Source organism: Callorhinchus milii, unplaced genomic scaffold (genome assembly GCF_018977255.1).
Source record: "Callorhinchus milii isolate IMCB2004 unplaced genomic scaffold, IMCB_Cmil_1.0 Scaffold13, whole genome shotgun sequence".
In the NCBI taxonomy this organism is placed as follows: Eukaryota; Metazoa; Chordata; class Chondrichthyes; order Chimaeriformes; family Callorhinchidae; genus Callorhinchus; species Callorhinchus milii.
Window position 1 is genome coordinate 19,175,818 of NW_024704754.1, and position 25,528 is coordinate 19,201,345.

A 25,528-nucleotide genomic window follows, 5' to 3' on the forward strand; every position below is an offset into this window, starting at 1 on the left:
TCATGGCGCGATCTGAGCTGCTCCCCCCACACCCCCCCCCCGGGCCTCCCCCCGGGGCCCCCCCTCTCCGCTGTGAGGCATCATATGCTGAACAGGTGTGACATGTACCTCTAACAGCAGCGATGGCTTCTTCACATATATTGTGAAGCGCAGCGATTGTTTTGTGGCCCAATTGGCGCACAAATCCAATCGCTCGTTTTTTTTTTATTTGGGCGACGTGTCGGCCCCAACGCTCCTCCTTTTCGAATAGCGCCGGAGGGTCGCCAACAGGTCGGACCCCACCGGCGCCGCGTTCAGGTGTCGGCTATGGCCATGTGATTGGACTGCGGCTCGAACTGCACACACCGCCTCGGGTGAGAGTGACCGCTGGTCCGGACTCTCTGACACTTATAGCTCTGCCACAAACATATAGGCCTTCAACACAAGGTATACCCCCCCACACACCCCCCAGGAGTGCCCCCCCCCCCCCCCAGGAGTGTCCCCCCCCCACCCCCCAGGAGTGTCCCCCCACCCCCCAGGAGTGTCCCCCACCCCCCAGGAGTGTGTCCCCCACCCCCCAGGAGTGTCCCCCCCCAGGAGTGTCCCCCCCAGGAGTGACCCCCCACCCCCCAGGAGTGTCCCCCCCCAGGAGTGTCCCCCACACCCCCCAGGAGTGTCCCCCCCCAGGAGTGACCCCCCCACCCCCCAGGAGTGTGTCCCCCCCCCCCCCCAGGAGTGTGTCCAACGCGGCTCTTTTCAAGTCACTTCACTAAAAGCAGCTGTTTGGACTGTGTAATCCAACCCCGAATGCTACAGCGTCAACCAATCCCCGACAGTGACAGCCGCACAATCCCAACCCCAACCCCTCCCCTCCTCTCCTCTCCCCCCTCATTCCTCAGCTATGGGCTCAGGTGATTTTCCCACTGGGGATACAATGGCCAAAAACCAACCCCGTCTTCAACAACAAATTGCATTCATATAGCAATTCCACATCCAGACAGTCACTGCACAGGAGACCAATCCACCTGAGCAACTCTGCATTTCAACAGCTAACTTAAGAATTGACCCTTTTAACAGTCTTGACAAGGTGTTTAAATTGAATTATCCAAAACAGTTTGATAATCAAAAGTCCACACAACTATAGTTTAATTATTTTAGTTACAGGAACCATTTTATCATCACATGATCTTGAATTTTACAATTCTGCAAGGGAAGCACTCAAACAAATTTGAATGAGAAAACAATACCAATTTTGCCTAATGTTCCAAAAACTATAATCAAAACTCAAGATTCTCCTTGGAAGGTTAAATTTATGTTGTTATACAATAAGAGTTAAAAATAGAATGCCTAACAATGCATTTGATAATCTCATAGAACAAAATAGTGGCCTTTACACAAGGTAGCAAAAGCATTTTTACAAAAAAGTCTAATAAAAAAAACTAAAGTTGTTATTACGATGAAGGAAATGTTTCATTAGTGATCAAGCACATAGTTAGGAAGGAATCAGTGAACAACTCAAAATATCTATCTATCTTCAGATTTTTCCATTTATTTAGATGCTTGGAATTACTTTGAAGTAGCAAGATACTGGAAAAAGCACACTGTATTAACCAGCATAGTACACAGTGAGCTGTTATTTTAATTTTCATCATAAGTTATATACCAGCACAGAGTTTAGGAGCACAATGACAACTGAAATCTTCTTTTATGGTACACTAGTACAGAAACAGCATTTAACACCATCAATACAGTATTTAAAAATTACAGGCAAAAGTTTACAATAGTTGTTGGATAAGAATCATCTGTAGTTTTTACACAAGCATCCAGTTAAGAACTGTGAAATCATTCAGATGCATTTTCTGGTAAAACGTTAGTGCCATCAACACTATTTTGAGTAGGCCAAGTAACCCAACTTTCATTTCTGTTATCATTGGGTGTAGCCATCTCTGATTAATGCTCCAACCTACTTACCAATATGTGACAAATTTACTAATTTTCAAAATCTAGCTGCTTATAAAGCTTAACAGCAGAGAGAAAAAAATAAATTGGCCACACTGTTCATCACATTCAATGAACTTCAGCCACCTGCAGATCAAAGTAGAGCAGAACGTTCATGGACGAGCATTTGCCGAACTATAATATTACATCATGCTGCCAGCACACTGATCTATGCAAGGTAATATTTCAAAACTAGTTCTCCCAGTCATTTTTGAAAGTACTCTGATGGCAATCAAGAAGAGAATATAGGCTTTTATAGGTTTGGGATGAGAAGCATTGCATCACTTACTTTTAAAAATGTACATTTGCCATTACATTCATTTATATGGCAGATAATTATCAAAACTATAAAGCTCCATACTTGGAAGAATCAAGGAAAAGGTGGGCATCATAGGAATCTCATGCATCTTTTCATACAACCTACACAGCAAAACAGATTGAACACTGGTAGCAAAAAAATAACTTGAATTCAGTGCATAAGAACATGTAGCAGAAATGTTGAGAAAAATAATCAGATTGGTATAAGTACACCAAATTTTCAGGGCAAGGAGTTAAGCATTTTTTTCTGCAACTACGGTCAGAAGGACATTTACCAATACTGGTAACTTTCAATAGCCTTCATTTATTTAGTGAAAAATTGAACACAATGATAATTAAAATATAACCTGGGAGTGAAGATCTGCAACCATTTTTGGATTTAAAACGTAACAAGAGTCTGACTTTAGTTCAATAGCAGTTAAAATCTAAATTCAATAACCCAGTGCAAGATTGACTGGTTACAGAAAATTTCCTTGCTGTGGGGATTCTATATTTTGCATTGATTACTTATTCTGGCACTTCCACTGATGGAATGGCCTTTCTCAACCCCCGTGCCTAAACAGTAGGAATGGTTTAAGTAATGTAGTAGGATTCTTAAACAATTTCACAATTTTTTTTGGAGGGTGGGGAAAAACGAGCACTGACCAAATAAACTAAAACCTTTCATCGAATGAACACAAATGTCTACATTTGGGATTTGGTTAGAATTTTGTGCAAATATTCAAGCTAAATACTAAAAACTATATGCATTCAGTGCATTCTATTTTGCTTCAGTGTTTAACCTCTGTGTGCAATCATCTAAGATAGGAATTTCCTATACAATGCAAGAAAATGTAGATATAAACCATCGAGGAGACTTCTATTTGAAAGATTCACAACTCATAACTGAAAAAGTAAAGACTTGCACTTGGAATAGCTCGATTACTAAAGGCATACTTCCACCAAATCATTGGCTTGTTGATCACTTGCAGAATCATATTAAGTTGCTTATATAGTGATCAGTACTGCAATGATAGTTCTTAACTGTGCACCATGTTATTGAGAAAAACACTGTTCGAACCATTGTGTGACAATCAGTGAGCAATATCTGTACTAGAAAATGTTCCACTTTGTAATTGGTGCCATCAAGCATTTCTTGGTCCATAATGACATGGTTCAAATTCAACCAAATTCCCCAACCCAGAACATCCAGATAGTACTGAGACTGCAGAATGGAAGGGTTTTCATGGCCTCTGAATTCCATACAGTTTACCCCACTGCAAAAATGCTTTCTAATTCCCAATCACGCATTTTTGTATCGTGTAAATTCTAAACTATGCCAGGAAACCAGCTGAACAGTTAAATAATGCAGATATTACCTGCAGCATTTCCTTCATAGCAACTAGATAGACAAGACTTACACAAGTCCAAAACGTATCCCAAAATTCTGGGCGTGCTCAGTAGGAATTAGAAACTCCTAGCTAGGTCTACACAGATATCCAACTCGCCGATCAAGGATCAAACACACACAAAATACTAAAGATAGATCTGCAAATAAACAGGTGCTTAATGTAAAAATAGCCCTGCATTCAGTTTGAATGAAGTAACAATACAGGAAACAAAAGTGAACCAACCATGAGGTGGGGATGAGATTTTTATATTTAGAAAAATTATAGATTTATGTGTAATGCATTCAGAGATCACTACCTTAAACTAGAGAAACATGAAAGAATCGAAATGCTAGATTATGTAAACACTAACTTTCTACGTGGTTTCCATTTTTCACTCTATTTTGATAGCAATAGTAATTGTTCTAAGTAAAAACATTGATATCAATCTTATACCAGCATTGGATTTCCCTGGTTAGTGAAAAAAATACAATAGGCAGGACAGAGATCAGAGCGTTAACTTTTTAAGAGGCAAAAAAGTTGGGTTTAGTCTGTTCTGTTAACAAGACCAATCAGGTCCACAATACACATACAAAATTATTCAAAGACCATTTGTGTGAGGGTGGGATAGGCCAATTACCATTGTGACTGTTACATAATCATATATTTATTAGCTATTGTAACTGCTAAATTCAGTGATTTATGTTTCAAATTAGTGGGATTGGTTAGAAAATTCAAAGTGTTACTAAAAATGTAAATGTAGATCGAAGCAAAGTTCCTTTAAGCATAATTTAGTGAAACTTTTGCCACAAAGGGGAAAAGCAGAATGTTTAGAGAAGAAAGTACAGTCCTAGAGACATTGGTCTTAAAATACTTAAATTGTTTTGAAAGGAAAACTTTTTTGGCCTACCTGATTATTAATCTCCAATAACACTACACAGCATCACAAAAACTGAAACAAATGTTCTCAGCTTTCACTTGGCAAGTTTCCTCAGGAAGGTTTAGGAGTAAATGCAAAGCAATGAAGCATGGTATACAAGCATAGCCAACTACTCTTGCTTCTTCATTGCTCCCATACATCAAATTCTTACATAGTGGAGAATTTCTGCTTCTGTGTGACATGGCATTCTATTTTTTTTGTTATGCACACGGAAATTTTGATCTGTTGTATTTTTCAGTTGAGCCATTTGGGGATTTTGTCTGTACACAGTATACAAATGCCTGTTCCGCACTACATCCATCGCCTTAATTAGGCAGTTAATGTTTTAAAATTTTATTTAGCAAGCCTGAAAATATTTTGGCAGATATCTGGAATTGATTTGAAGGTTGTAACAGTATAGCACTTTCACCAAAAAGCAGGAAACTCATTTTAAAGTATATTTCGATTCAGATTACAGTCCTTGCTCAAAACTTACAATGACCTGGTCTACATAGTGTTTGGCCAATGTGGCGAGTTTCTTTTTCTTGTGCACAATCTAGTTTCATGTAATTCTGTAGAATTTCAGCTCCCTATATTTCCATTCATGGTGGTCTCCCTAAAAGTTCAGCATTACTGGGTGATGTTACTGAGGTGCTTCTGCAGTCTTTCCTTGTTTTCTATTCCTTGGCGATGGTGATGAATCATCTTTATTCTGCAATGCAAATGCCCACATGTTAGATAGGACTGCAATCTTAATCACATCAGCTTTTAAATTTTCAGTTTCATTCTATATTCAACATAATTAGAACTGGGGTGAATAAACACAATCTTCATTAATCTGTTCCTCCTTTCAAAAAAGATAAATACAGGCTGCCCAGATTACTTAGTGCACAGTTGCAGAAAATCTCCTGGTGTCCAGCAACCTGTGCTGGATGCCCCTGGATATTAGGAGGCCTCTTGCGACTGCACACTAAACCAAAACACATAATAACAGAGTTTACACTGTATGATTTAATCAAGTTACCATTGCACAAATACATCAAATGACAAAAGCTGAATAAATCAAAACCTGCTGGCTGTTTAAAGATTTTTTTTCTAACCTGGGCTATGCCAAACAAAATGAAATAAGTAAATTTCAACAATTTACCTCTTCACTGCGCTCGTCACCTTGACCCTTCTCATCCTCCTCTTCCTCCTCGTCCTCATCCTCCTCCTCCTCCTCGGCATCCTCTTCTTCCTTGCCCTCCTCCTCCTCATCACCCTCCTGTTTTGCTTTTACAGGGTTGTCTTCCACATCACTCTGCTTTTCTTCTTCTGCAGAAACATTAAAATCATCGGAACACTCTTAGATTTATACAGTCTCACAAAGGAACACAAATTCTATAGGCTTACACAAGGACTGATAACAAGGAATGCATCATAAGAGCATTTCCCCATTCCCCACAAATCCTTGAAGGCTGTAGTGTGCTCTGGCATACATTTGCATTGGCTCCAATCACACAAGCCAATAACAGGAGATATACAATGAATGTCAATGAATTGATCAATGAATGTCAGAACTGCTTAAGCACAATATTTGTCAGGGGCTGGTTTCTTATATCTAAAAGGAATTCCCACCAAATCTGCCAATGGTCTTGGTTAACTTGCCTGTTTTCTCTAGTTTTGTTTTCTTCTCTTCTTCCTTTTCCTCCTCTTCTTTCACATCAGGCTGTGGTGCATCTGTCTTCTTATACTCAGCAGCAGCGTCTTTCTACAATGAAGGATTTTAATTCTAACTTCATTCTGATGACCAACACCTAAAGTACAACTAAGTATTGCACCCAGATCTGGCATCTGTAAAGCTTCAAATGCAAACACAAATAGTCCAATGATAAGTTCTGAATCTGAACCTACCTAGAGCAGGAAATGCCTCAAAATGTACCTGTCTCAACAAAATCTACAAAGTTACGTTTCTAAGATCAGGATCAAACATATTTTCATGAACTTACCTTATGAGGGCTACAAAATATAAGTCAGGAAGGAATGCAATCCTGATATCCCTAACAACCAACTTTTACAGTCGATACAAGCTTCATCCCACAAAATGCCTAAATAAGCAGACGATCTTTATACAGCCTTATGTTAATTAAGTAATTTTACAACAGGTCTTCAAGAAGCAACCATTTCAAGGTGGAGTCAATGTCTGCCTCGACAACACCCAAGATAATATTATGCAACGAGTAGCAGAGCGTCAGCCCATTCCAGTTATTTGAGTCGAGTGTTGAGATTGAATCTTGTACATTGGCCACAGTTTGAACTTTTTAAACTACACCTGCAGGTAGCCTAGGACCATGCTGAACATGAGGTGAATGCACTGTACATATAATCAAAAAATCCTCAACTAGTGCTTTCAAACATTAAACATCTCAAAGTGCAGTGGATGTATATTTGTTGGTGAACAAATGATTCTCTGTGCTCTCCCACAGACTGACAAAAAAGCAGAGTACATAGACTCACTGGTTTCCGAGTATTATGTGAATCATCTGATTCAGGGCAGAAGGAGAACTTGGAAGCTTTTGCTGTTTCTACTCACCAAGTAGACTATGCGTGAAGTTTGGAAGCTATTACATACTGAAATGATCCTTCAGTGAGCCCTGTCACATCTTGTTCAGCCAAAACTAACTTGCAGAATTCTTCCTGCTGAAATGTTCTACAGGGCTTAGAAAACCTACACTTCTGGCCTCAATTACACCTGAGAATGTCCAATCAAATTAAACTGCATACCTGAGCTCCGATGACTAATAAATCTGGTTACCCACATTCAGCAGGTAAACCTTTCTTTACTTAACTACAAACAGCAAAACTAATTTTATAGCCTATGGTATTACATTTTGGTATGGAACTAATCAGTCTAGATCTCATTAAATGAAACCTAAACTATGAATCAAGTAATGGAATATACATGGCAACGCTGCATTATGATATATTAATGGAGAAGGACTCGGCAGGGGGGAGATTATACAAATCATCTGTTGCTTCTCCGCAAGACAAAGCTTCCTACCTTTCCAGTACAGCAGAATACAATAACCAGGAACACAGGGAGGGCTACAATCAGGATGTATATAACCCATAGCCATGGACGCTCCTCTGCTGCAGACATCAGCTGTCCCACTACTCCAGGCTGCAAACAACACAAGGTTAAGCTAATTTAACACATTAGTGGGGAAAAAAAGAGGCAATTGATCTAAGGTGCAGGGCTAAGTGTGTGTTTTTTTTTAGGGAGGATCGCCAAGAAATAGCAAGAGTGAGAAGAGGATAAATTAATACAAGTGAAATGTTTGGGATTTATTGGATTGTTAACTGCATTTACTCCATACCTCAGCAGCGCCCTCAGCTGTTTTCTTCAGACCCCAACCATCATTGCCCCATTGGTCAGCCACTGCCTTGTCAGTGGTGATGATGAAGTTGTCGAAGAAGATATCAGATGACATGGACCACAGCTCCAAGCCAACAGCAATGAAGGGTGTCATCTTGAACGGATGCAAATCCTCAAAATAGTCTGGATTCTGGATCTTCCTTGGTTTCCAGACACCCTAAACGAGAAAGTAGAGGTCAGAAAGCTGGTTGAAATTACAAATGTACCATTGATCAGCAATGACGATATTAGAATCTGTAACAAAGTCAATTGAGACTGGATGCAAGTAAATGCCATTGTAGAACACAAGAATATCTAAATATTCATTATTGTACACTGTGTTAAAGAAGGGTCAAAATACAATTCAAATACATTTAAAATCTAACAGCACCTGGTAGTTGGTATTGTCGATCATTGGGGCCTTCCATTTACCCTTGTAATCTGGATTATCGATCATCGGCACTTTCCACTGCCCACATCCGGGAGCAGATTCACACTTCGTATTCGAAACCTGAGGAGCCTCCCACTCACCATCCATATCCTCATCCCTAAATAGGAAGAAAACATAAAATGTGTAACAGTAGCATTTTGTTCCAAGCTCTGAACAATGATCTAAATCAGCAGAATAGGAAGAATCCCCGCATTTGATTTGAAGAGATTTTCTGGCAATAGGTTTCTTGCTGTATTAGCAACAAAATATGGGCAGTGGCGTTTTCACAGTTAAGCAAAGCATATTTTACAGCATTTAATTTTAATGTGCTGTTTGGCACCAGACCCAACAGCAGCTTCACTTGCTAGTTTTTCATGCTTGAAAATAAAACCTAAAAAATAGTAAACATGATGCTGGATTTTCATGTTATGGCAGCCAACCCCTGAATTAAACCCATTACACTGACACAGACAGCATGCGGCAACAGCCCCACCTCAGTTAGTTTCTGCAAGGCAAACACATCATCTGCACACAATCAATACTAAAACATTCATAAACTGGTATAAGTGCAGCATCTAAACGCAGAAGACAAACTAAGCTAAACCTACCAGTCCTCTGGTTTTTCTGCATCGGGGTCAGCAATATACTCGGGCTCATCATCCAGCCAGCCTTCAGGCTTCATGGCATTTTCATCTGGAATCTTAGCAGGAGCATCTTCATCCCTGTGAACAGACACTCGATAAATCAGATTAAAACCCTCAAACCTTCCAGCATAGAAGTGATGTGTGTCTAGTTTAGCATAAACAAACTGTGTTACAAAGATAACCAGCCTGGCAACTCAACCTAGTGAGCCCACCAGTCTTCTGATCAGCATTCAGCAGCTTCTTGCGTCATTTGGGCTCTTTGAAGATCTTGTGGACATATCATATGCTGTATTCCTTGTTTTTGAGCTCAGTGGCTGCTGGTGGTGCGTGTTCCTTCTCAGACCATCCTAGCTTTTGTAATTCAAAACAAATTTAATAGGTGTACGATGGGTAAAGTCACCTTGAAACTATGTTAAAAGTGACATGGTGGAATGGGCTGACATGTGGCAGATGGATTGCAATGTGGATAAGTGTGAGGTGATACACTTAGGTAGGAAAAATGATAGGAGGCAATATAGACTTGGAGCTCAATCTTAAGGGGGGGTGAACGTACAGAGAGATCTGGGTGTTCAAGTAAGCGAATCATTAAAGGTAGCGGGGCAGGTAGATAAGGCAGTAAAAAAGGCATTTGGTGTACTGAGCGTTATTAGTAGGGGCATAGAGTACAAGAGTAGGGAGGTTATGGTTAATCTATACAAAACACTGGTTAGGCCTCAGCAGTACTGCTTCCAGTTCTGAGCACCTTTCTTCAGGAAGGACATTAAGGCACTGGAAAGGGTGCAGAGAAGATTCACGAGAATGATACCAGGAATGGGGAACCTTAGCTATGAGGACAGTGGAGAAGTTAGGACTTTTCCCATTAGAGCAGAGAAGGTTACACGGAGACCTGATAGGTCTTCAAGATCATGAAAGGTTGTGACAGGCGAGATAGGGAAAAGTTGTTTCCACTGGTCAGTGTGTCTGTGACCCGCGGTCACAGTCTGAAGATATCACCAAAAGAAGCAGAGGGGAGGTTAGAAGAAATGTTTTCACTCAGTGAGTTGTTAGAATTTGGAATGATCCGTCCGAAAGGACAGTGAAGTCCGATTCGATAACAGCTTTTAAGGGAGAACTGGATAGGTATCGGGGGAAGACGGGTTTGTGGGGTTATGGGGAGAAAGCTGGTGATTGGGGTTAGAAAGTGACGCTCTGTCAAAGACCCGCACAGACTCGATGGGCCGAATGGCCTCCTTCTGTGTCGTAACATTCTATGAATCTATGAAAAGTGGAAATTGTACATGATGCACACCTGCATTTCAAATCTATTTCACTGTGCAAAACCCCAAACTCACTACTAACCAGTCATCAGGTTTCGCTGCATCAGGGTCAGCAATTTTAGGCCTTTCATCCCAGTCTTCTGGTTTCTGATCATCGGGATCCTCAATCTCTTGTGCCGGGTTAATAGGAGGAGTCATATCTTCCAGAAGGTTTCCACTGTTAACAACTGTTTGATCTATCAGTATCTGAAACGAGTTGTCAGGATTGAGCACTACAAGAAGGAAAGAAAACAAAATTATACAATCAGTGGAAGTTTTCAAAACAATTTTATTGTGTACACATTCCACCTTCTAAAGACAGGATGAGAGATTAGGAGAAGGCACGGATTTATACACAAAACTATTCTCCACTGCCATGCACACCGGAGGCCCCAGAACAGCAAAACCCTCAACTATACATAAAGATGGGACGAAGAGCAAATCTTTGGCTCATATTGCTCCACTGTAAGCTTCTATTGGACGAGTTACAATAGCAAAACTAGTATCCCCAAGTTGGAGAGATTCAGATCCACCATTCCTGGGGAAGGGGAGAAGAGGCTGATTAACAAGAATTTTAAGAATAACACAGTCATTTGTTCAGCAGTACCTAGTGTATAGAGGTGAGTCTTCTTATCCGAGTAATAGGTTTTAAGATCTACGTCTGGGCGTTTTGCGTGTTTCTCCTCGTACTCGCCAGTTTTGGGGTTCTTGTGTCTGAAGATGAAGTGCAGTTTGTAATCTTCACCACATTTGTCTGGTCCAAACATGATGGTATATGGGGTTTTGTCATAGAATTTTTCCTACAAAGATAAGAGTGTATTTCCATATTAGAATAAATAGCCTTTGAAGCCCATTTAATTGAAGACAAAGAATCCTCAGAACATTGTAGTGAAGAGCATCAGATGTCATCACCTCCATCAAAAGTGTTCATTAAAATTGTTCTTGAAACATTGGTACATTAAGGGACAAAACATCAATTTGATATCAGAAGAGCACACTAAGCAAGTAAAATCATACCGAAGGCACTGATGAAGTGTTGGAAGTGACAGCCACAGAAACTATAGGGAATTATTTCTACGGTGTAGTTAATTGCATACTCCACTCCTTAGAGATGTACTTCATGTCAACAATTTGGATTTTAGAGTGGAGAATGCGACAGGTATGAACCAGTAACATTATGATCTGATTTAGCTAATCCACCTCCAGCTAAGTAATCACACTGAAGGAACAATGTCCAGTCAAGTGCAGTCTATTCAAAAGTACACATCTTTCTCTTAGCTTTCAGGAGATGTTTAAGTCTTCAGTACCATAAGTGAAATTTCCTACAGTTTGAGAATTGTGGAAACTGGTCAGGTCTTTCTTGAAGAGGCAAAACTGGAGGAGACGATTTGTGTGCTGAGCAGCAGCATTTTTTTTTAAATCAATGGGGACCAACACCCTGATAGCTGACCAGAATCCTCCACATCACTCTCTTTTTTCCCCTTGAATGCTGTAATATTCCTGCTTTTGTTGCAGTATAATAGAGTTGGCAAAGTACCCAATAAAAAGCACAGATCAAAACCAGTCAAACTACTTATTGACACACATCCAACTCCCCTCTAGCCAGAAACTTACACTGGATACTCCAGTTTCCCTAAACCTCATACATCAAATATATATATAAAAAAATCCTCGCACTCATGTTCAAATCCCTTCCCTTTCTGGCACCTCCCTACCTCTCCAACCTCCTAACTCCCCAGTCCGCATCCCGGCGCCTCCGCTCAACTGGCACCGGCTCCTGCTTGTCCCTCGCACCCTCCGCCCCACCAATGGAGCTCGCACTTTCAGCCACTAGGCCCCAAAGCTCTGGAACATTCTCCCTCAATCCCTCCGCTTGTCCACTCTCACCCCTTTTTCAAGTCCTGCCTGAAAAGCTTCCTGTTCAACCATGCTTACGGCCACTTCCACCCCAGCTCAGTCAGGCTTCGCCACTGTTAAGCGCTCTGAGACACTCCCCTGCGTGCAAGCCGCTATAATAAGTGCAAGTTGTTGTTGTTATACACACAGTTCAGAAATCCAGCCCAATTAATCCAGTGCGAGTGATTGTTTGATCTGTAGTTAAACTGTCCTGTTCAGCTTTGATGGCTAAGTGGTACACACCACATTGAAACACTGAGCCATTGTAGAAACCAAGTAGATGTAGTTACACTGTATTAACTCTCAATATTCAAGCTCCTCAGGCTTCCAATCTATTTTTATCATATCAAATATTTAGTGATCCTTTTGTCCAAAATCCCACTGTTACATGTGTGCTTCCTCAGTGTTTACATACAGTTGTTGCACTTTTTCCACAAATGTATAAATATCAGGGAATGGTGTCAAAATTGTAATGAACCACCAAAAAATTCCCAGTAGTTTAGAATTGAACCAGTACAAACAGGAGATTCAGATTCAGAATGTGAACCGCACAACAGAACCCCACTCACCAGCACTAAATCTTTGGTTTTTGAGAGTAGCTTTATGTAGGCACCACCACATTCAATTCCATTCTGAAAATTCACTTCATACCTGGAAAAATAATTTTAAAAATTCACTAAAGGCAGTTTGTATTCTGCAACTTTTATACAAGATTTGAGGTTCACTGTGGTCCAGGCTCAAATATGGATCTCATGTCGCCTCCAGAGCTATTAGAACAGGATTTCCATTCAGGCAATCAGAGCTGGACTCACACCTGGCTCCCAAGAATGAAATGACATTACAGTGCTCAGAATAGATCATATTAGCAGATTAACATTTTCAAATATTTCATTAATTTGTGCTCAGGTGGTTTATCATTAACAAACCAACAGAAGCATCCCTTGGAAACTTTGGTTCAATATTCAAAGCAATTGCTTCACAAGACATTCAGGTTGAAGGGGAACACAGAGCATCCATTCCCATTACTAGAAACGTTCTAAACCTACAGGCATTTAAATAAAGTGAACACTTACTGTAAAATTAGTGGCTTGGTGTCAAAAACGAAGGGTCGTTTCAGTATGCCAGCGATAGCATGATGCTTAGCACGAGATTTGAGAACCAGCCCTTTATCCCCAGCAAGGTTAGTCTCACGCATTTCTTCCACCTCCCACTTCCCTAAAAAAAACAATTTATTTCATCTATTTTTGCCATCATAATAACTAACCTCTATATATCTTCAACTGGGAGGAACATGAATAATTATGTATGAATTCCAATGCTTAGCTTGTAACTAAATCATTTAATAAGTAAACACGTAAGTCATCGTTATCCCAAACTATGAGCCAAGCTATACAGTATGAACTGCTGTGATTCAGGTCGGCTAAAGTAGAAGTTATACAACTATACATTGTACAAACAGAGAAAATGCTCTTACCATCGTATTTGGAAATATCTTCATCTGTATCCTCCTTCTTCGCTCTCGACACAACCCAACTATGGCAAAAATAGAACAATGCATCAATTGGCAAATCGCTGTTCCGAAAAAGTCCCACAATTGCGCAAGGTATCCTGCTCGTCTTAAGATCTACTGAATTCCCTTCGCAGGGAAGAACACCATGTATTATAACCTCAATTTTTGGAATTGTAGTTCAGTATAGAAACTGGCACATCGTTCCAGATAGATTTCAATCTAAAGGATCTGGGTTTAGCTTTTAGGATGCATTGCATAGTCAACATTTATGTTAAAATGTACTTTTTCTATCCACCCCAAACATCTCATGCTGATCGTCCCAATTAAAATGATTTCAAACATTTTGCATTAAAAGTAGTTCAATAAAATCTTGGTCAATCATGTGTATCCTGTCATCAGTAGCCAGTAGCAACTTTGCTGAAGTTGGGCAGGTGAGAAGAGTTATGGACTTGGTATTTAACGCCCAATAAAACTTATTCCTAGCCGCTGCTTCAAATACAACTCCCAGCTCAAAATTTCTGATAAGATTATTTATCCTCAGGCATGGAACTAAAATTAATTTGTACTCTGTCACAAAGAACACTATTTTTTTAAGGGGAACAATAAGGATTAGTCTCTCGCACAAGTCATGGGTCCTTCAAACAAGTTGCCAGCAGGAACAAGTCCAGAGCAAACAACTGCCCTCAACTTAGTACAAATATGCAACAACAAAATTATACTGGTCTACCGCCTTTCACGTTGGGTGGACGTCCCAGTCTCATTCAGAAAGGCCAGGGATTACAACTGAAATGATTCAGCACTGGTTCAGTTGAGAAAGTTTCTCCCAAGGTTGAGGCACAGGCTTCTGCTGTCCACATTATACCAATTGATAGTAATGTTCAAAGTGGAGAAACATTCTGTTTCCCATCCTTACCCCATCAGGAATTAGAACAAAACTATACTTCATGAAGTTTCACAAAAAAGATCAGTGACAAGAAAGTCATCAGATTCAAGCAGATATGTAGGTCAATTTGAATTGAAGGCATTTCAAGACAATGAAGTAATATATTTGAAGTGCACATTTTATTTGTTTATGCTATGTCAGTATAATCAAAACCCCTGATTGTCCAGCGCCCTGGGACGTCTTTCCAACGTGAAGGGCACTATACAAGTGCAATTTGTTGTTGTCAGCTTGTGAATGCTTCAGCTGTACAATTCTAAGACAGTTTACACTGAATCCTCAAGTCAACCAGGTTGTGTCAGAGACACCCAGTTTGGGTGCAAATCACCCAATCGAATCAATGTCAAGTTGAGAAGTCAGTTACAGCAAAAGCTTCTTCTGCTCGTTCAAACTATATGCCTCACCCCAACCTCAGAAGAGTGCCCCTACTTCTGACATTCACCATTTCCCTTTGGATGACATTGCCAGCTAGGATCAGTTTTGTACTGTCAGCCCATGAATGTGACTGAGACTGCCTCAAACTCAGTTGCATCGTTGTCTGCATATCACCTGGCGGAACAAAATCAGCTGACACAGCAAACAGGCAAAATGGAACCAGCTTAGTGAGATCATTCTAAGTGCATTTTAAAGCAGCTCTACCAACCTCCTACTACTTCTATATCCAATATCTGCATATGGTCATGGATGGCAACAGATTGCTTTGATAATTGCTCTTTAAATCTGCAGGAACTATACAGTAGGAACACTATAGATTTCCCATGGACATACACAAAGTAAGGGCCTTCTCTTACCCTTCCAGGGTGCCCTTATCAAATGATTCTGCAAAATGCACCTCTCCACTTGGAACAGGGGCTTTGTAGGTAACCTGAAAAGTAGCAAGAGGACAAATTAAGTGTTTTTATTTGAAAAGTAGTGCTGCATTGATACTACAAACGATCCTAAGAGGTGCACATTTTTATTACTGAATTCACTCCATTATAGTGCTTCATGATGATACAGGTTTGTAAATAGCACAAATGGGTGTGGACCCCAACATTAATTAACTAAAAAAATCTTAGCATGTGAAGAGCTGACTTTCTGCATGCACAGGAAATGCAGAAGCGCCGAATGACAATCGTACCCCATTATAACGCTGGTTAGAATTGCATGGACCTCTGACTGCCTTCTTATAACAGGGCTCTACTACAGTTGCACTCATTGAAGACAATAACTTGTGGCACAATACTCCAGCCTAGGTCCTACCGGAGAAAATTAGGGGACTTTGTACCTAATTAAGATTAGAAATGCTGACTCCACATATAAGAACCTAACACAAGCACAGGCTCAATAGGCCAAATGGCTTCCTGTTGTGCTGTACTTTCTATGATTTTATTGTATAAAATAATGAACCTCACCTTGGGAGCTGGAGGGGGGCTGGGCTCCGGTTCTCGTTCGCTTTCTACTGCAGTCTCATCATCATCTTCAACAATGTCATCCTCATCATCTTCAGCACGGAGAGTAACTGACCCGATCGCCAGCAATAACACCAACAGCCACAGCTTCAGCTCCATATTCTGAGAAAGGTAAAGGAATTTCTTTTTTTACATTTTGGCTCATTTCCCCCTGTAGTCTTTACAAACTGAGAATAGACACACACGCTCAGTAGTCACCATTAAATCAGCTGCAATTAACGCATATACCATTCCCCTGCATCCTACTCTTCCTACAAGCATTTAAAATAAAATCCAATGTTAAAAGGATTCCTCCTCAAAGTAAAATGAAGCTCAGAAAACATGTTTACACATGTAGAGCTCAATAAGATTCGATTGTGGTTTTAGTATTAGGCCATTGGTTTTATGAGAGGAGCTGCCTGATCCATTCCAGTATCATTAAAACACTTCCTGTTACGCAGGAGGCAACGACTGTTACCCTCTCCTTCCACTGGTGAAAACATTGAACAACCAACCTGAAACCAACCCAGAATTACTATCTGAAGACCCTTGTTGGACAGGACATGTAGATTGAGTCAGATTAAGATCAGGTTAGTTTTGTGACAAATAGCCTGCAAATATCCGCATGTGAAGGACGGGTATCAAAGGGAAACGTGCACTGATAGAACTGTACCCTGAGTAAAAAGCAAACGGTGTCCCTTAGGGGAAGGAAAATTAGGAGGAAAACAACAATCACAGGCAAGTTTCCAAAGACGGTGCTTTCTGATTTGCAAGTCAAAGATTGCTGCATAAATGTTAACTGTCAGGTACAGCTGAACTGTGTACACACTGGGCACCAGCACAAGGGGAATGGAGCACAGCCGCCTTCTCTCCCGCCCCAGGACCCCACAGTACTACAGGGGGTGGAGCAGGTTGTCAAAGCTAGAGAGCATGTACAAAACCTCAACCAACGTAGGGCACAGAGCATTGAAAGGTGAAACAAGATATGACATTTGCTGAAGTATATAATTCTGGGACTAAAACGGTCTATCGACCAATGTTGATTTCAGGACAATTTCAGTACATTTTCTCTGCTCCCGCGCCCCCACTCTCTACAACTTATTCTGAAGGATGGAATTGGGTTCCATTTGCTGCAACATCCACACATTTCAGCAGAGGGCACTGAAGAACTAGTCAAGTCCCACTCCCAGGCCTGGGAATGCTGACACAGCATGGAGCAATAATTAGACAGAAGTCAGTAAATGTGATGCAATTACCCACTCAGTCACCAGTGTTGTGCAGTTTCCTTACAACATCTAAACATGTTTGTCATTGATCACGGTATGATAGCTAAACACTTCAGTGCTCTTCCTTCACCGAATACAATTGTGAACACATTATCACACCCTGTATTTTTTGTGAGGGGGGGGGGGGGGGGAGGTGGAGGAAAGGAAACAGGTTTACTGAACTCAATTCACAATGGAATGAACAGATTATAGAAATTTATTTGTGATGTCTGGCTTTCAGGGATGTATTAGCACGGCACCCAAACCAATGAAGTGAGTATAGTAAATCAAACACGAGCCATCAGCACACCTCTACTCTGCTGGAAGACTTCAAATTATTACTGGCCAATTTACTGATCTAAAGAGATGTTGTTTGAAGTTAGTGTTGTTTGGAAAAATAGGGGAAAAAATGGATTCCATGTGAAAAGCCTAGTAATTCTGAATAATTAACTATTTAGGTTACAAAGCTCATATCTGAGGATAACTTTCCGTGGGGCGCTCCTATATTTCACTGATCTTACAACAGATATGAATTAAGGAGTTAATCGACATTCAGAAACATTGACTGAGCAAAGTAAATGCCGCCCATTATATCCTCCATCTGCCTGTTCAAGTAGCGTTAAACATCCATGACACGGTTAGAAAAGAGGAAGCACTGTTAGAAAAGAGAAAGCAGCATCTCCCAACCATCCTCTTGATCGTTTGTGGATCTCTCCTGGCACAAATGGTTACCTGGTTTGTCTACAGATTTATTATGGACTAATTAATGAAACGCTATCAAATGAAAATTGTCCCCCACAGCCATTCAGTGAGGTCAGTGCCCATGTCACTTTGCATGAGTCAGCACCGTATAGAGGAAAGTGCAGTCTCAAGAATAGTTATAGGCTACTGACAGGTACCTATCTCATGTGACTGCATCAGTTAGGAATAGGAACTTTATTTGCAGGAAATGGCTGACCTGAAACGGAATGAGGGTGTCAATGCCAGCTATCAGATGTTCAGTGGCAATAACACTCTGAAATCGCTTTCAAAATCAATACAAGAGCCCTAACGCGGATAAATTAGTCAACGTTCATGAAAAGACATTTCAGCTAACATATCAACAAGAATTTAGGGCATTACAGTTGCCATGTCCTGGTTGGTCTATCACAATATTCTCAGCAACATACACTTATATAGCATCTTTCATGTAGGCCAACGCTCTGACTAATGTTCCTACTGGTCATTGCAAGAGGAATCATCACATGGTATGTCAAGTGGCAGCGAGAATGCCTCTAGTACTTCATCTTGTGCACAATGGTTCCCACCCGAGGGCTTAAAATAATGTTAGCTGAGCAACGAGAACAAGGGACAACTTGATGTGATTTCTTTCTGGTGGGATAAAGATTGACAAGAGTAAGCCTTGCACTAAACTTCTCACTTAATCATAGATAACCAGCTAACAGAATATTAACCAAGCAATGTCCAAACCTGGTGGCCACATTTGAATGAGTTAGTCAGTGTTTTGTGAGTGAAGAGACAAATATTAGGTCTAAACAAAATGTCAATCTAATTCAAAGCAGCTATCCCGTAACATTTTATCCCTTAACAAAGCTACTTATGGGGATGGGGGATTACTTTTCTCTCTTACTCCCCTCCCCCATCCAAGGCAATAACTAACCATCCTACAAAGCTTTGTTACTCAACCAAAAGAGAAAAAATTGCTCCCCCCCACCCCCATATTCCCTCACTCAGTGAGCGGGAATGAACCCAGCCCTCACTGGATACTGTGCAGCCTCCACTTAGTTATGTTGGAAACACTACTCAGGTTTCATTGAAACGCAAATGCACGAATCTCTTAGAAGGTTCCCACCTGGAAGGTACTAATTTAAAAAAGCAACATCGATTCCGTTATTAACTGGAGGTTTCAGGAAGCACCGATTACAACAAGAACATTTTTTACTTATGTAGCACCCTTTATGAGGAGCCGTGTCTCAGAGCCTGGGTGGTGGAGGTCGGAGATAGGGAGGTGCCAGGGAATGAAGGAATTTGTAGACGAATGTGAGGATCTTGAAGTCAACCCGTTCTGTGAAAGGGATCCAGTGGGGGACCGGATGTGGGATAGGAAGGAACCTGAGGATTGAACCTGACACCCACGTTACGTACAGGTCCGGTACGTCTTAAGGAAAGGCAGGGGAGGTTGAGATCAGAGCCACAGGAGAAAATGTTGACAGAAGCCAAGGAGTATGACTTCTGTCTCGTAGATGCTAAGCTGCAGGAAGTCTGAGCTCATCCAGGCCTTGATGTCCGTTCCACAAACAAGTTGACAGAACATCAGTGGTCGTGGATTTGCAACTGTAGAAGAAGATTTGGGTGTCATCTGCATACATGAGGAAATTGACCACAGCAGCAAAATGTATTATTAAACTGATACTAGAAGAATCATTTCCATAAATTGCTACAGCCTAACTTTGCAATGTAGTGACTGCACCCTCCTAGGTCTGTGATCCAACTGCCAAATAATGCTCAACACCCAAAGGAATTATTTTCCTCAATGCCTTCCACTTGCTCGGTGGCCTCCCACAATAGAACAGGCTATCAGAACTTGCGAGGACTAAATCCACACTTCTGCAAAAACAAGTTGACCTAAATCTGCTTCAAGGTTCCTTAATTTTTTTTCTCCATTTTTTGGTCTCTTCATTCTGTCAAGTCATTCGGCCAGTCTTTCCCTCTGCAGAAAATCCTGACTCATGCTGCCATGTGCTTCTACGGGCAGCTGTGACACTACAGGACCTCACCCAAGAGCCCATTCTTCGTGTTTCACCTCAACAATGAAGGCCAACAGACCGTATAACCAGAGTGAAGGGAATTGCAGGCAGCGCAATCCTCTCCTCACCTGAACACCACACATAGTCACAGCACAGTGTGCTCACTAAACAGCAACCCTTATCTGGATTGCTCATTAATTTAACCAACTGGGGTGCACACTTGCTAGAAGTTTTATCCCTCACAAGCAATTCTTTCTCAATTGTCTTTGTCCATGATCCAAGGGCCCTGAACTGCAGACAGTTTACAGAAAAAGTACAGGATTCAATCTTGGCCTATCCACAGCACATGGTTGCATTTCCCCAGTGTTAATGGGAAAGTCCAAAACAACATTTGCAACTGTCAAGGAACAGTTAATTGTAAACCGCTTTACCACAAATCACGATTGTGTTGCTCAGGATCTTAACGCATCGAGTTAACGCGGAGCATTTGATTCACACGGCGTTATGTTGAACACACACCCACATACATTCAGAATTCTGAGGGCAGTGAAGGGAATCTCAGCAAAAGCGAAGACTGACAGAACATTCACAATCAGAGACGTCTCACCCACTCCTCCCCCAATGCAGTCACTACAGTTGCCTGTGAAGGTTGACCGATGTTTGATGTAAGAGGTTCAGCGCTACAACAACAACAACTTGGATGTATACAGCGCCCCCCACGCCGGGCGGCGCCTCAGAGCGCTTTATACATCAAATGTAAGAAGCTGTCATCAGCCCCAATTAATCCCCCGACTCGAGGCGGCGGCACTGGGACTGATCCGCGGGTCACACGTGCGGCGCAAACCGCCGCCCAACAGCAGTTTTCTAATTAGAAACGAGCGGAATGGGCCGAGTTGCGGTGTGTAGCGGAGTGTCGGCCTCGGGGCGGCCCCGAGCGCCATTCCCTCCGCACTGCCCGAGTGCGGGTGAATTAGAGCAAAGGGTTGGGGGCGAGTTGTGTGCGATGTAAATTCGGCTGAAATACTGCAGCAGAAGAGGCCATTGCGCGCTGGACCGCCTTTCCCGCTCCAGCACAATGCGGCGCCTCCCGCCTCCCGCCGCCGCGCATCGGCCGCCACAGCCCCGACGGCTCCGCTTTCACTTCCCGCCGGAATCCATTCACCGCGAGTCACAACCCGCGGTGAGAACCACTCGGGGCGACCGCGGCCGTCGGGAGGGGAAGTGCACACACGCGGCGCGCAGGGCTCGGGGCGGACAGTGGGCCGCAGCGCGGCGCTGACCTTGTCCCCGGCCCCTCGCAGTTCGGCCCCGGACACTGACCAACCCGGGCGCCGGCCCGGACCCCGCCGCCGGCCTCCGCTGAGCTGCGCTGCGCTGCTCCGCCGCTGAGACACGGGATCTGACGGTCGGTCCCCAAACCGCAGCGGACGAACCTCGGCGGCGGCCACTTACCCGCTGCTCCGCCGCTGCCGCCTCACGTGACCCGGTGTGCGCGCGCCGCCCCCTTTCCGGAACAGCCACGCCTCCCGCACGCGTTCATTGGCTCAGAGGCCCCAGCGCCCCGCCTCGCACTCTGATTGGCCGCGTGAGCAGTCACTCCACTCCGCGTCGTCTTTTGATCGGTCGGCGGAGCCGTCAATCATTCCGTCCGCCCCACCGGCTCCGCGTGGATGCCGCTGATTGGTGGCGCGTGAGGAAGTGCAGTGCGATTGGCGAGGATAGGGGGCTGCGCACGCACCTTAGGCGTGACCGCATGTCACCCCTCCCACACTGGGCGGGGCTACGGCTCTTTGTGGTCTGAAGCTCCAAGGTTCGCTGCTAAGTGTAGTGACTGTCAGGCTGCAGTACAGGACTCCCTGCGCGGCCTCAGCCCTGACTGAGCCGCACTCAACCCAGGATTGGAAAAGGTGCATTTCCTAAAGAGGAGTTTAATCCACGTTGCTCTCAACTGGTTAATACACAGTCACTACACGTTACAGCGTATCCTGTGAAGCGCTTTGAGACGTCCCACCAGTGACAAGGCACTATATCAAATGCAAGGCTTAGGTACATGGGAAAATGTGGTGGACTGACACTAATAAAGCAAAACAAATGTTCGGATCATTTATTACTGACGTGTTATATCAGTCGGCACATTCAAGAGTGAATATGTCATCAACACACAGCGGCAGCAAAAAAACATAGCAATAAGCCGGCAGTCAGGGAGAATGGAAACAAATGAGTGGCCTACTGTGTGCAATTGAGCTCAATGTAATGCACTGTGTGATTCATTAGATAACTGCACTTTGTTAGGCTTCTCACCACCCTTCTCAGAGGAAAATTGGCTTAAACTGGTAGGTGAGTGCTGAGGACAGGAATAATGGGTGCACAGAGCATTCAAAGTCTTTGCATCCAGTTATATGCATTCATTATATGCAAAGACTGCATTTTGGAAGAAATGACAGACAAGACATCATGGGTAAGTTTAAAGATTTTATTACAATTCACCACCCTTTAAAGATGACAAGAAATATAAGAAACGTTACAACCCATGTGATAATGCATTCCAGTGCATCTTCAAAAAGACTGGTGAAAAAAAAATCAGTCAGTAGCTCCTTTGTAAATTCTAAGGCCAAAAGGAAGTAAGTTTAATTCCAAAACAGAATAAAATGTTCATGTCAGCAGGTCAAGAGGAGAAAGAATGGTATAAGAATAGTGTGAGATTTTGATTCACAACGATCCAGTGAATTGGCATAATCTTTATTAGGGGGTCAATCTCTGGCCTTCCAGCAGACGCTTGGTAAGCAAGTAGGTCCATCCTTTACATCCACATGACTATTGCCACAGTACAGCTCAGTCTAATTGCACCTTTGGTGTATTTTAGGCACCAGCCATTGTGAAATATGCTCTTATTTCCCTTAGACTCGGTGAGCTCTCAACCTCAGTGGAGTAAACAACATAGATGGAAAGGACAAGCACATAGAAGGAACGTGCCTCCCAACTACATCTTAGTGGCTGGTGGCAGAGCAGCATTGACGTTGACCTGGGGGTAGGTTGGGTAGGTGCACAAAGTAGCCAACCCTGAGACTTTAGGGTAAGTAGGAAATGGGAGGGATGTCAGCCAAAGTGGATTTTTTTCCCCTTGAAATTATTTTCTCTCTCCGATTTCAACTCTGGTCCATTTTCACATTTGCATTCATTCCTAAGCAGCTAGAGCAACAGCCAATGTTGCTCCCAGTCGGATAACAGGAACGCCAGGTATAGTTTATATTAGCTCCTACTATTTTTTTGTAAAACTAAGGATATTGCAATATATATCTTTATCAGCTAAATTCTAATTCAAAAGAAAGTCTTTAAAGTGCAGCTTCAAATTCTGTTCCCTGCCTTGTGCCTACTTTGCAAATCATCTTCTCTCTTCTGAAAGCTCCAGCCCACACGCTCAGCGGGGGTGTGTGGTTAATGGGCTCTGGATAGGAGGGATCAGGAACAGTCAGATTTCTCCCCTCTCACAACACAGAAGCACTGAGGCCAACTGTAGTCCGGTGAGAATGATGGCCATTTTGTAAAAAAAACATTAGCACCGATTTTCAGAACAAACTGCATTAAGAAATCAACGTTAAGCCATGAAAGTTAAAACGGCTGTAATAAAATTGTGAAAATAATAGAGAATAAGTTCCTTAGGTTTAAAATTGAAGTACAAAGGCCTCCAAAGTTCTGAGGTGTTAGGCTCACAAGCCTGTGATGCCAACTCTTAGCTTCGATGAGTGAACCAGCTTTAGTTTACATTTTCTTTGTCTGAACCAACAGCTGGGACATTGGTTGCTCAATGACAAAACACACGACCCAGATCCAGGGTTCACTCAGCCGGATTTGTACTTATCCTGGTTCAGATACCTTCGCTTGTCCATGACTACAGATTCACAACAATCAGCTCACTGTCCGGAGTAAGTGGTGTAATTTTGAAGGTCGCTCTAGAGATCGGTATGGTCCATGCAACCAAGTTTCTCGCTCACATGGATAGGTTAAACAGTTCATGTAGGATCTGCAATATTACCTACAGGCAACTCAGATTCCAATAGACATGATTGCGGTTTTTGTACAAGCTCGCTTAGGATATGAAAATATCAAACAAAAGTATTTGTTTGACCATAAATGACCGTCACTAATGACTGAGTTGTACCTCTCCCTCCCCAGAGAATGGCCAGCACACACACAGCTGTTGCTTCTCAATTTAGCACGAACGATTAAGCAATTAAAGGACCAGATTTGATGATACTGTTTTAACTAACATGATTTACCAGGAGCAGGATTCATTCAGCTTTCATTTCTGGAGTTAAGGTGCAAACCACGGAAATTCAGAATTCAGGATGGGAATCGCAGGTGGCCTTTGAATTAGACCATCTTCCAGAGGCCTTTCTTCCCCTCCAGGAGCTCACTGTGGCCATTCTTCATTGTTGGCAGGAACTTGACTGCAGGGTGGGGGCGAAAAAGAGTGAAAATCACTCAAGCTCAATCAAGTCCTCACCCAATGTCCAGTCACAGACAACGCCCAGACAGCAGACACATACAATACAGGGTTTCTGGATAGTTCTCAGGAGTAGGAACCCTGTCTGATTTCCCCCACTCTACCTCAGGGTTACTGAAGCCACTTAGGTTCACACTGGGATTCATATCTAACATTATCTCTAAAAGGAGTAAAATAAAGGTTCTGAATAATTCCTGGTTTGAGTGCTCCTTAATCTCTCTCTTCTCATGTGCTCAGTCCCTCAGTCTCACTGCTCCCAGCACCTCCAGGGTCGATTGTTCAGAAAAACAGGTAAAAATGTTAGTTTCCATTTGTGACAGATGACGCACCGCGTATCAGAACAGAAGATTCAGTGTAAAAATTGAGCGTTTCTTTCATACAACTGTTATTTGGTATAAAAACATCAGCGACACCTTGTCCGTGGAAACGGCAGATTTCTTTTGTCTCACTCAGATTTTCCCCCTCTCTTGCACTTCCCGGAGTGGCCACCAGACGGCACAGTCTGTGTGTGAAACAATGGCCGGGATTGACTGGTTCAGGCGCAGAACCCGATGAGAAACATCTCCACCCAAACGTTGCTGCACATGATCATTGTCATAGCTCAAGTTTCCTCTTCTGTTAAGTTTCAGCTTTCTTTATAAATATCTGAAAAAAAAGGACCGGAATATTAATCAGCTGCTCTCCCAATGCTCAACCTGCACCAGCCCAACAGACTCGATAAACAGCAGATGTAAAGTGCGGCGAACAGAGGTTAACACCGAGTCTGTACCTCACTGAGTATGACCCAAACAGGCGAATCTGACAGGATAGAGAGACGGAAGCCCTCCAATGGTCCAAAGGCCGGGTCCACCTCCCCCTCAGCAATGCCATTCGTAAATGAGGCTGAAACAGA

At 42.6% G+C, this 25,528-nt stretch overlaps 2 protein-coding genes across 4 annotated transcripts in view; both read right to left on the reverse strand.

Moving 5' to 3' along the window:
* Nucleotides 1-1,502: 1,502 nt before the first annotated feature.
* Nucleotides 1,503-21,641, reverse strand: canx (calnexin). Of its 3 annotated transcripts, none has more exons than XM_007908134.2 (15): nt 21,585-21,641; nt 16,085-16,243; nt 15,482-15,555; nt 13,715-13,773; nt 13,314-13,455; nt 12,810-12,891; nt 10,952-11,144; nt 10,388-10,577; nt 9,014-9,127; nt 8,367-8,523; nt 7,938-8,153; nt 7,622-7,741; nt 6,229-6,331; nt 5,729-5,895; nt 1,503-5,293 (listed from the first exon to the last, which is right to left on the reverse strand). In XM_007908134.2, the coding sequence occupies exons 2-15, from the start codon at nt 16,238-16,240 to the stop codon at nt 5,225-5,227; spliced, it is 1,842 nt and encodes a 613-aa protein (XP_007906325.1). In that variant the 5' UTR covers nt 16,241-16,243; nt 21,585-21,641; the 3' UTR covers nt 1,503-5,224. The 3 variants fall into 3 exon arrangements, with proteins under 3 accessions (XP_007906325.1, XP_007906328.1, XP_007906327.1); XM_007908137.2 differs by lacking the exon at nt 21,585-21,641 and adding an exon at nt 21,453-21,473; XM_007908136.2 differs by lacking the exon at nt 21,585-21,641 and adding an exon at nt 21,413-21,447.
* Nucleotides 21,642-22,591: 950 nt separating this feature from the next.
* mgat4b (alpha-1,3-mannosyl-glycoprotein 4-beta-N-acetylglucosaminyltransferase B) overlaps nt 22,592-25,528 on the reverse strand; it is a 41,248-nt gene continuing 38,311 nt past the window's right edge. The window contains exons 15-16 of the mRNA XM_042339917.1: nt 25,406-25,518; nt 22,592-25,281 (exon numbers count right to left, since the gene is read on the reverse strand). Coding sequence (XP_042195851.1) covers nt 25,255-25,281; nt 25,406-25,518 — 140 coding nt within the window. The 3' untranslated portion in view covers nt 22,592-25,254. The remainder of the gene's footprint in view (nt 25,282-25,405; nt 25,519-25,528) is intronic.

What these genes read in the sequence shown, in the direction of transcription:
- canx (XM_007908134.2), bottom strand. Translation starts at nt 16,240, where the DNA reads ATGGAGCTGAAGCTGTGGCTGTTGGTGTTATTGCTGGCGATCGGGTCA. An exon ending in AAACCAAAGATTTAGTGCTG is followed by an intron (nt 11,145 to 12,809) that starts GTGAGTGGGGTT and finishes TTATCTTTGTAG; the next exon opens with GAAAAATTCTATGACAAAAC. An exon ending in AACAAAACTAGAGAAAACAG is followed by an intron (nt 5,896 to 6,228) that starts GCAAGTTAACCA and finishes ATGTTTCTGCAG; the next exon opens with AAGAAGAAAAGCAGAGTGAT.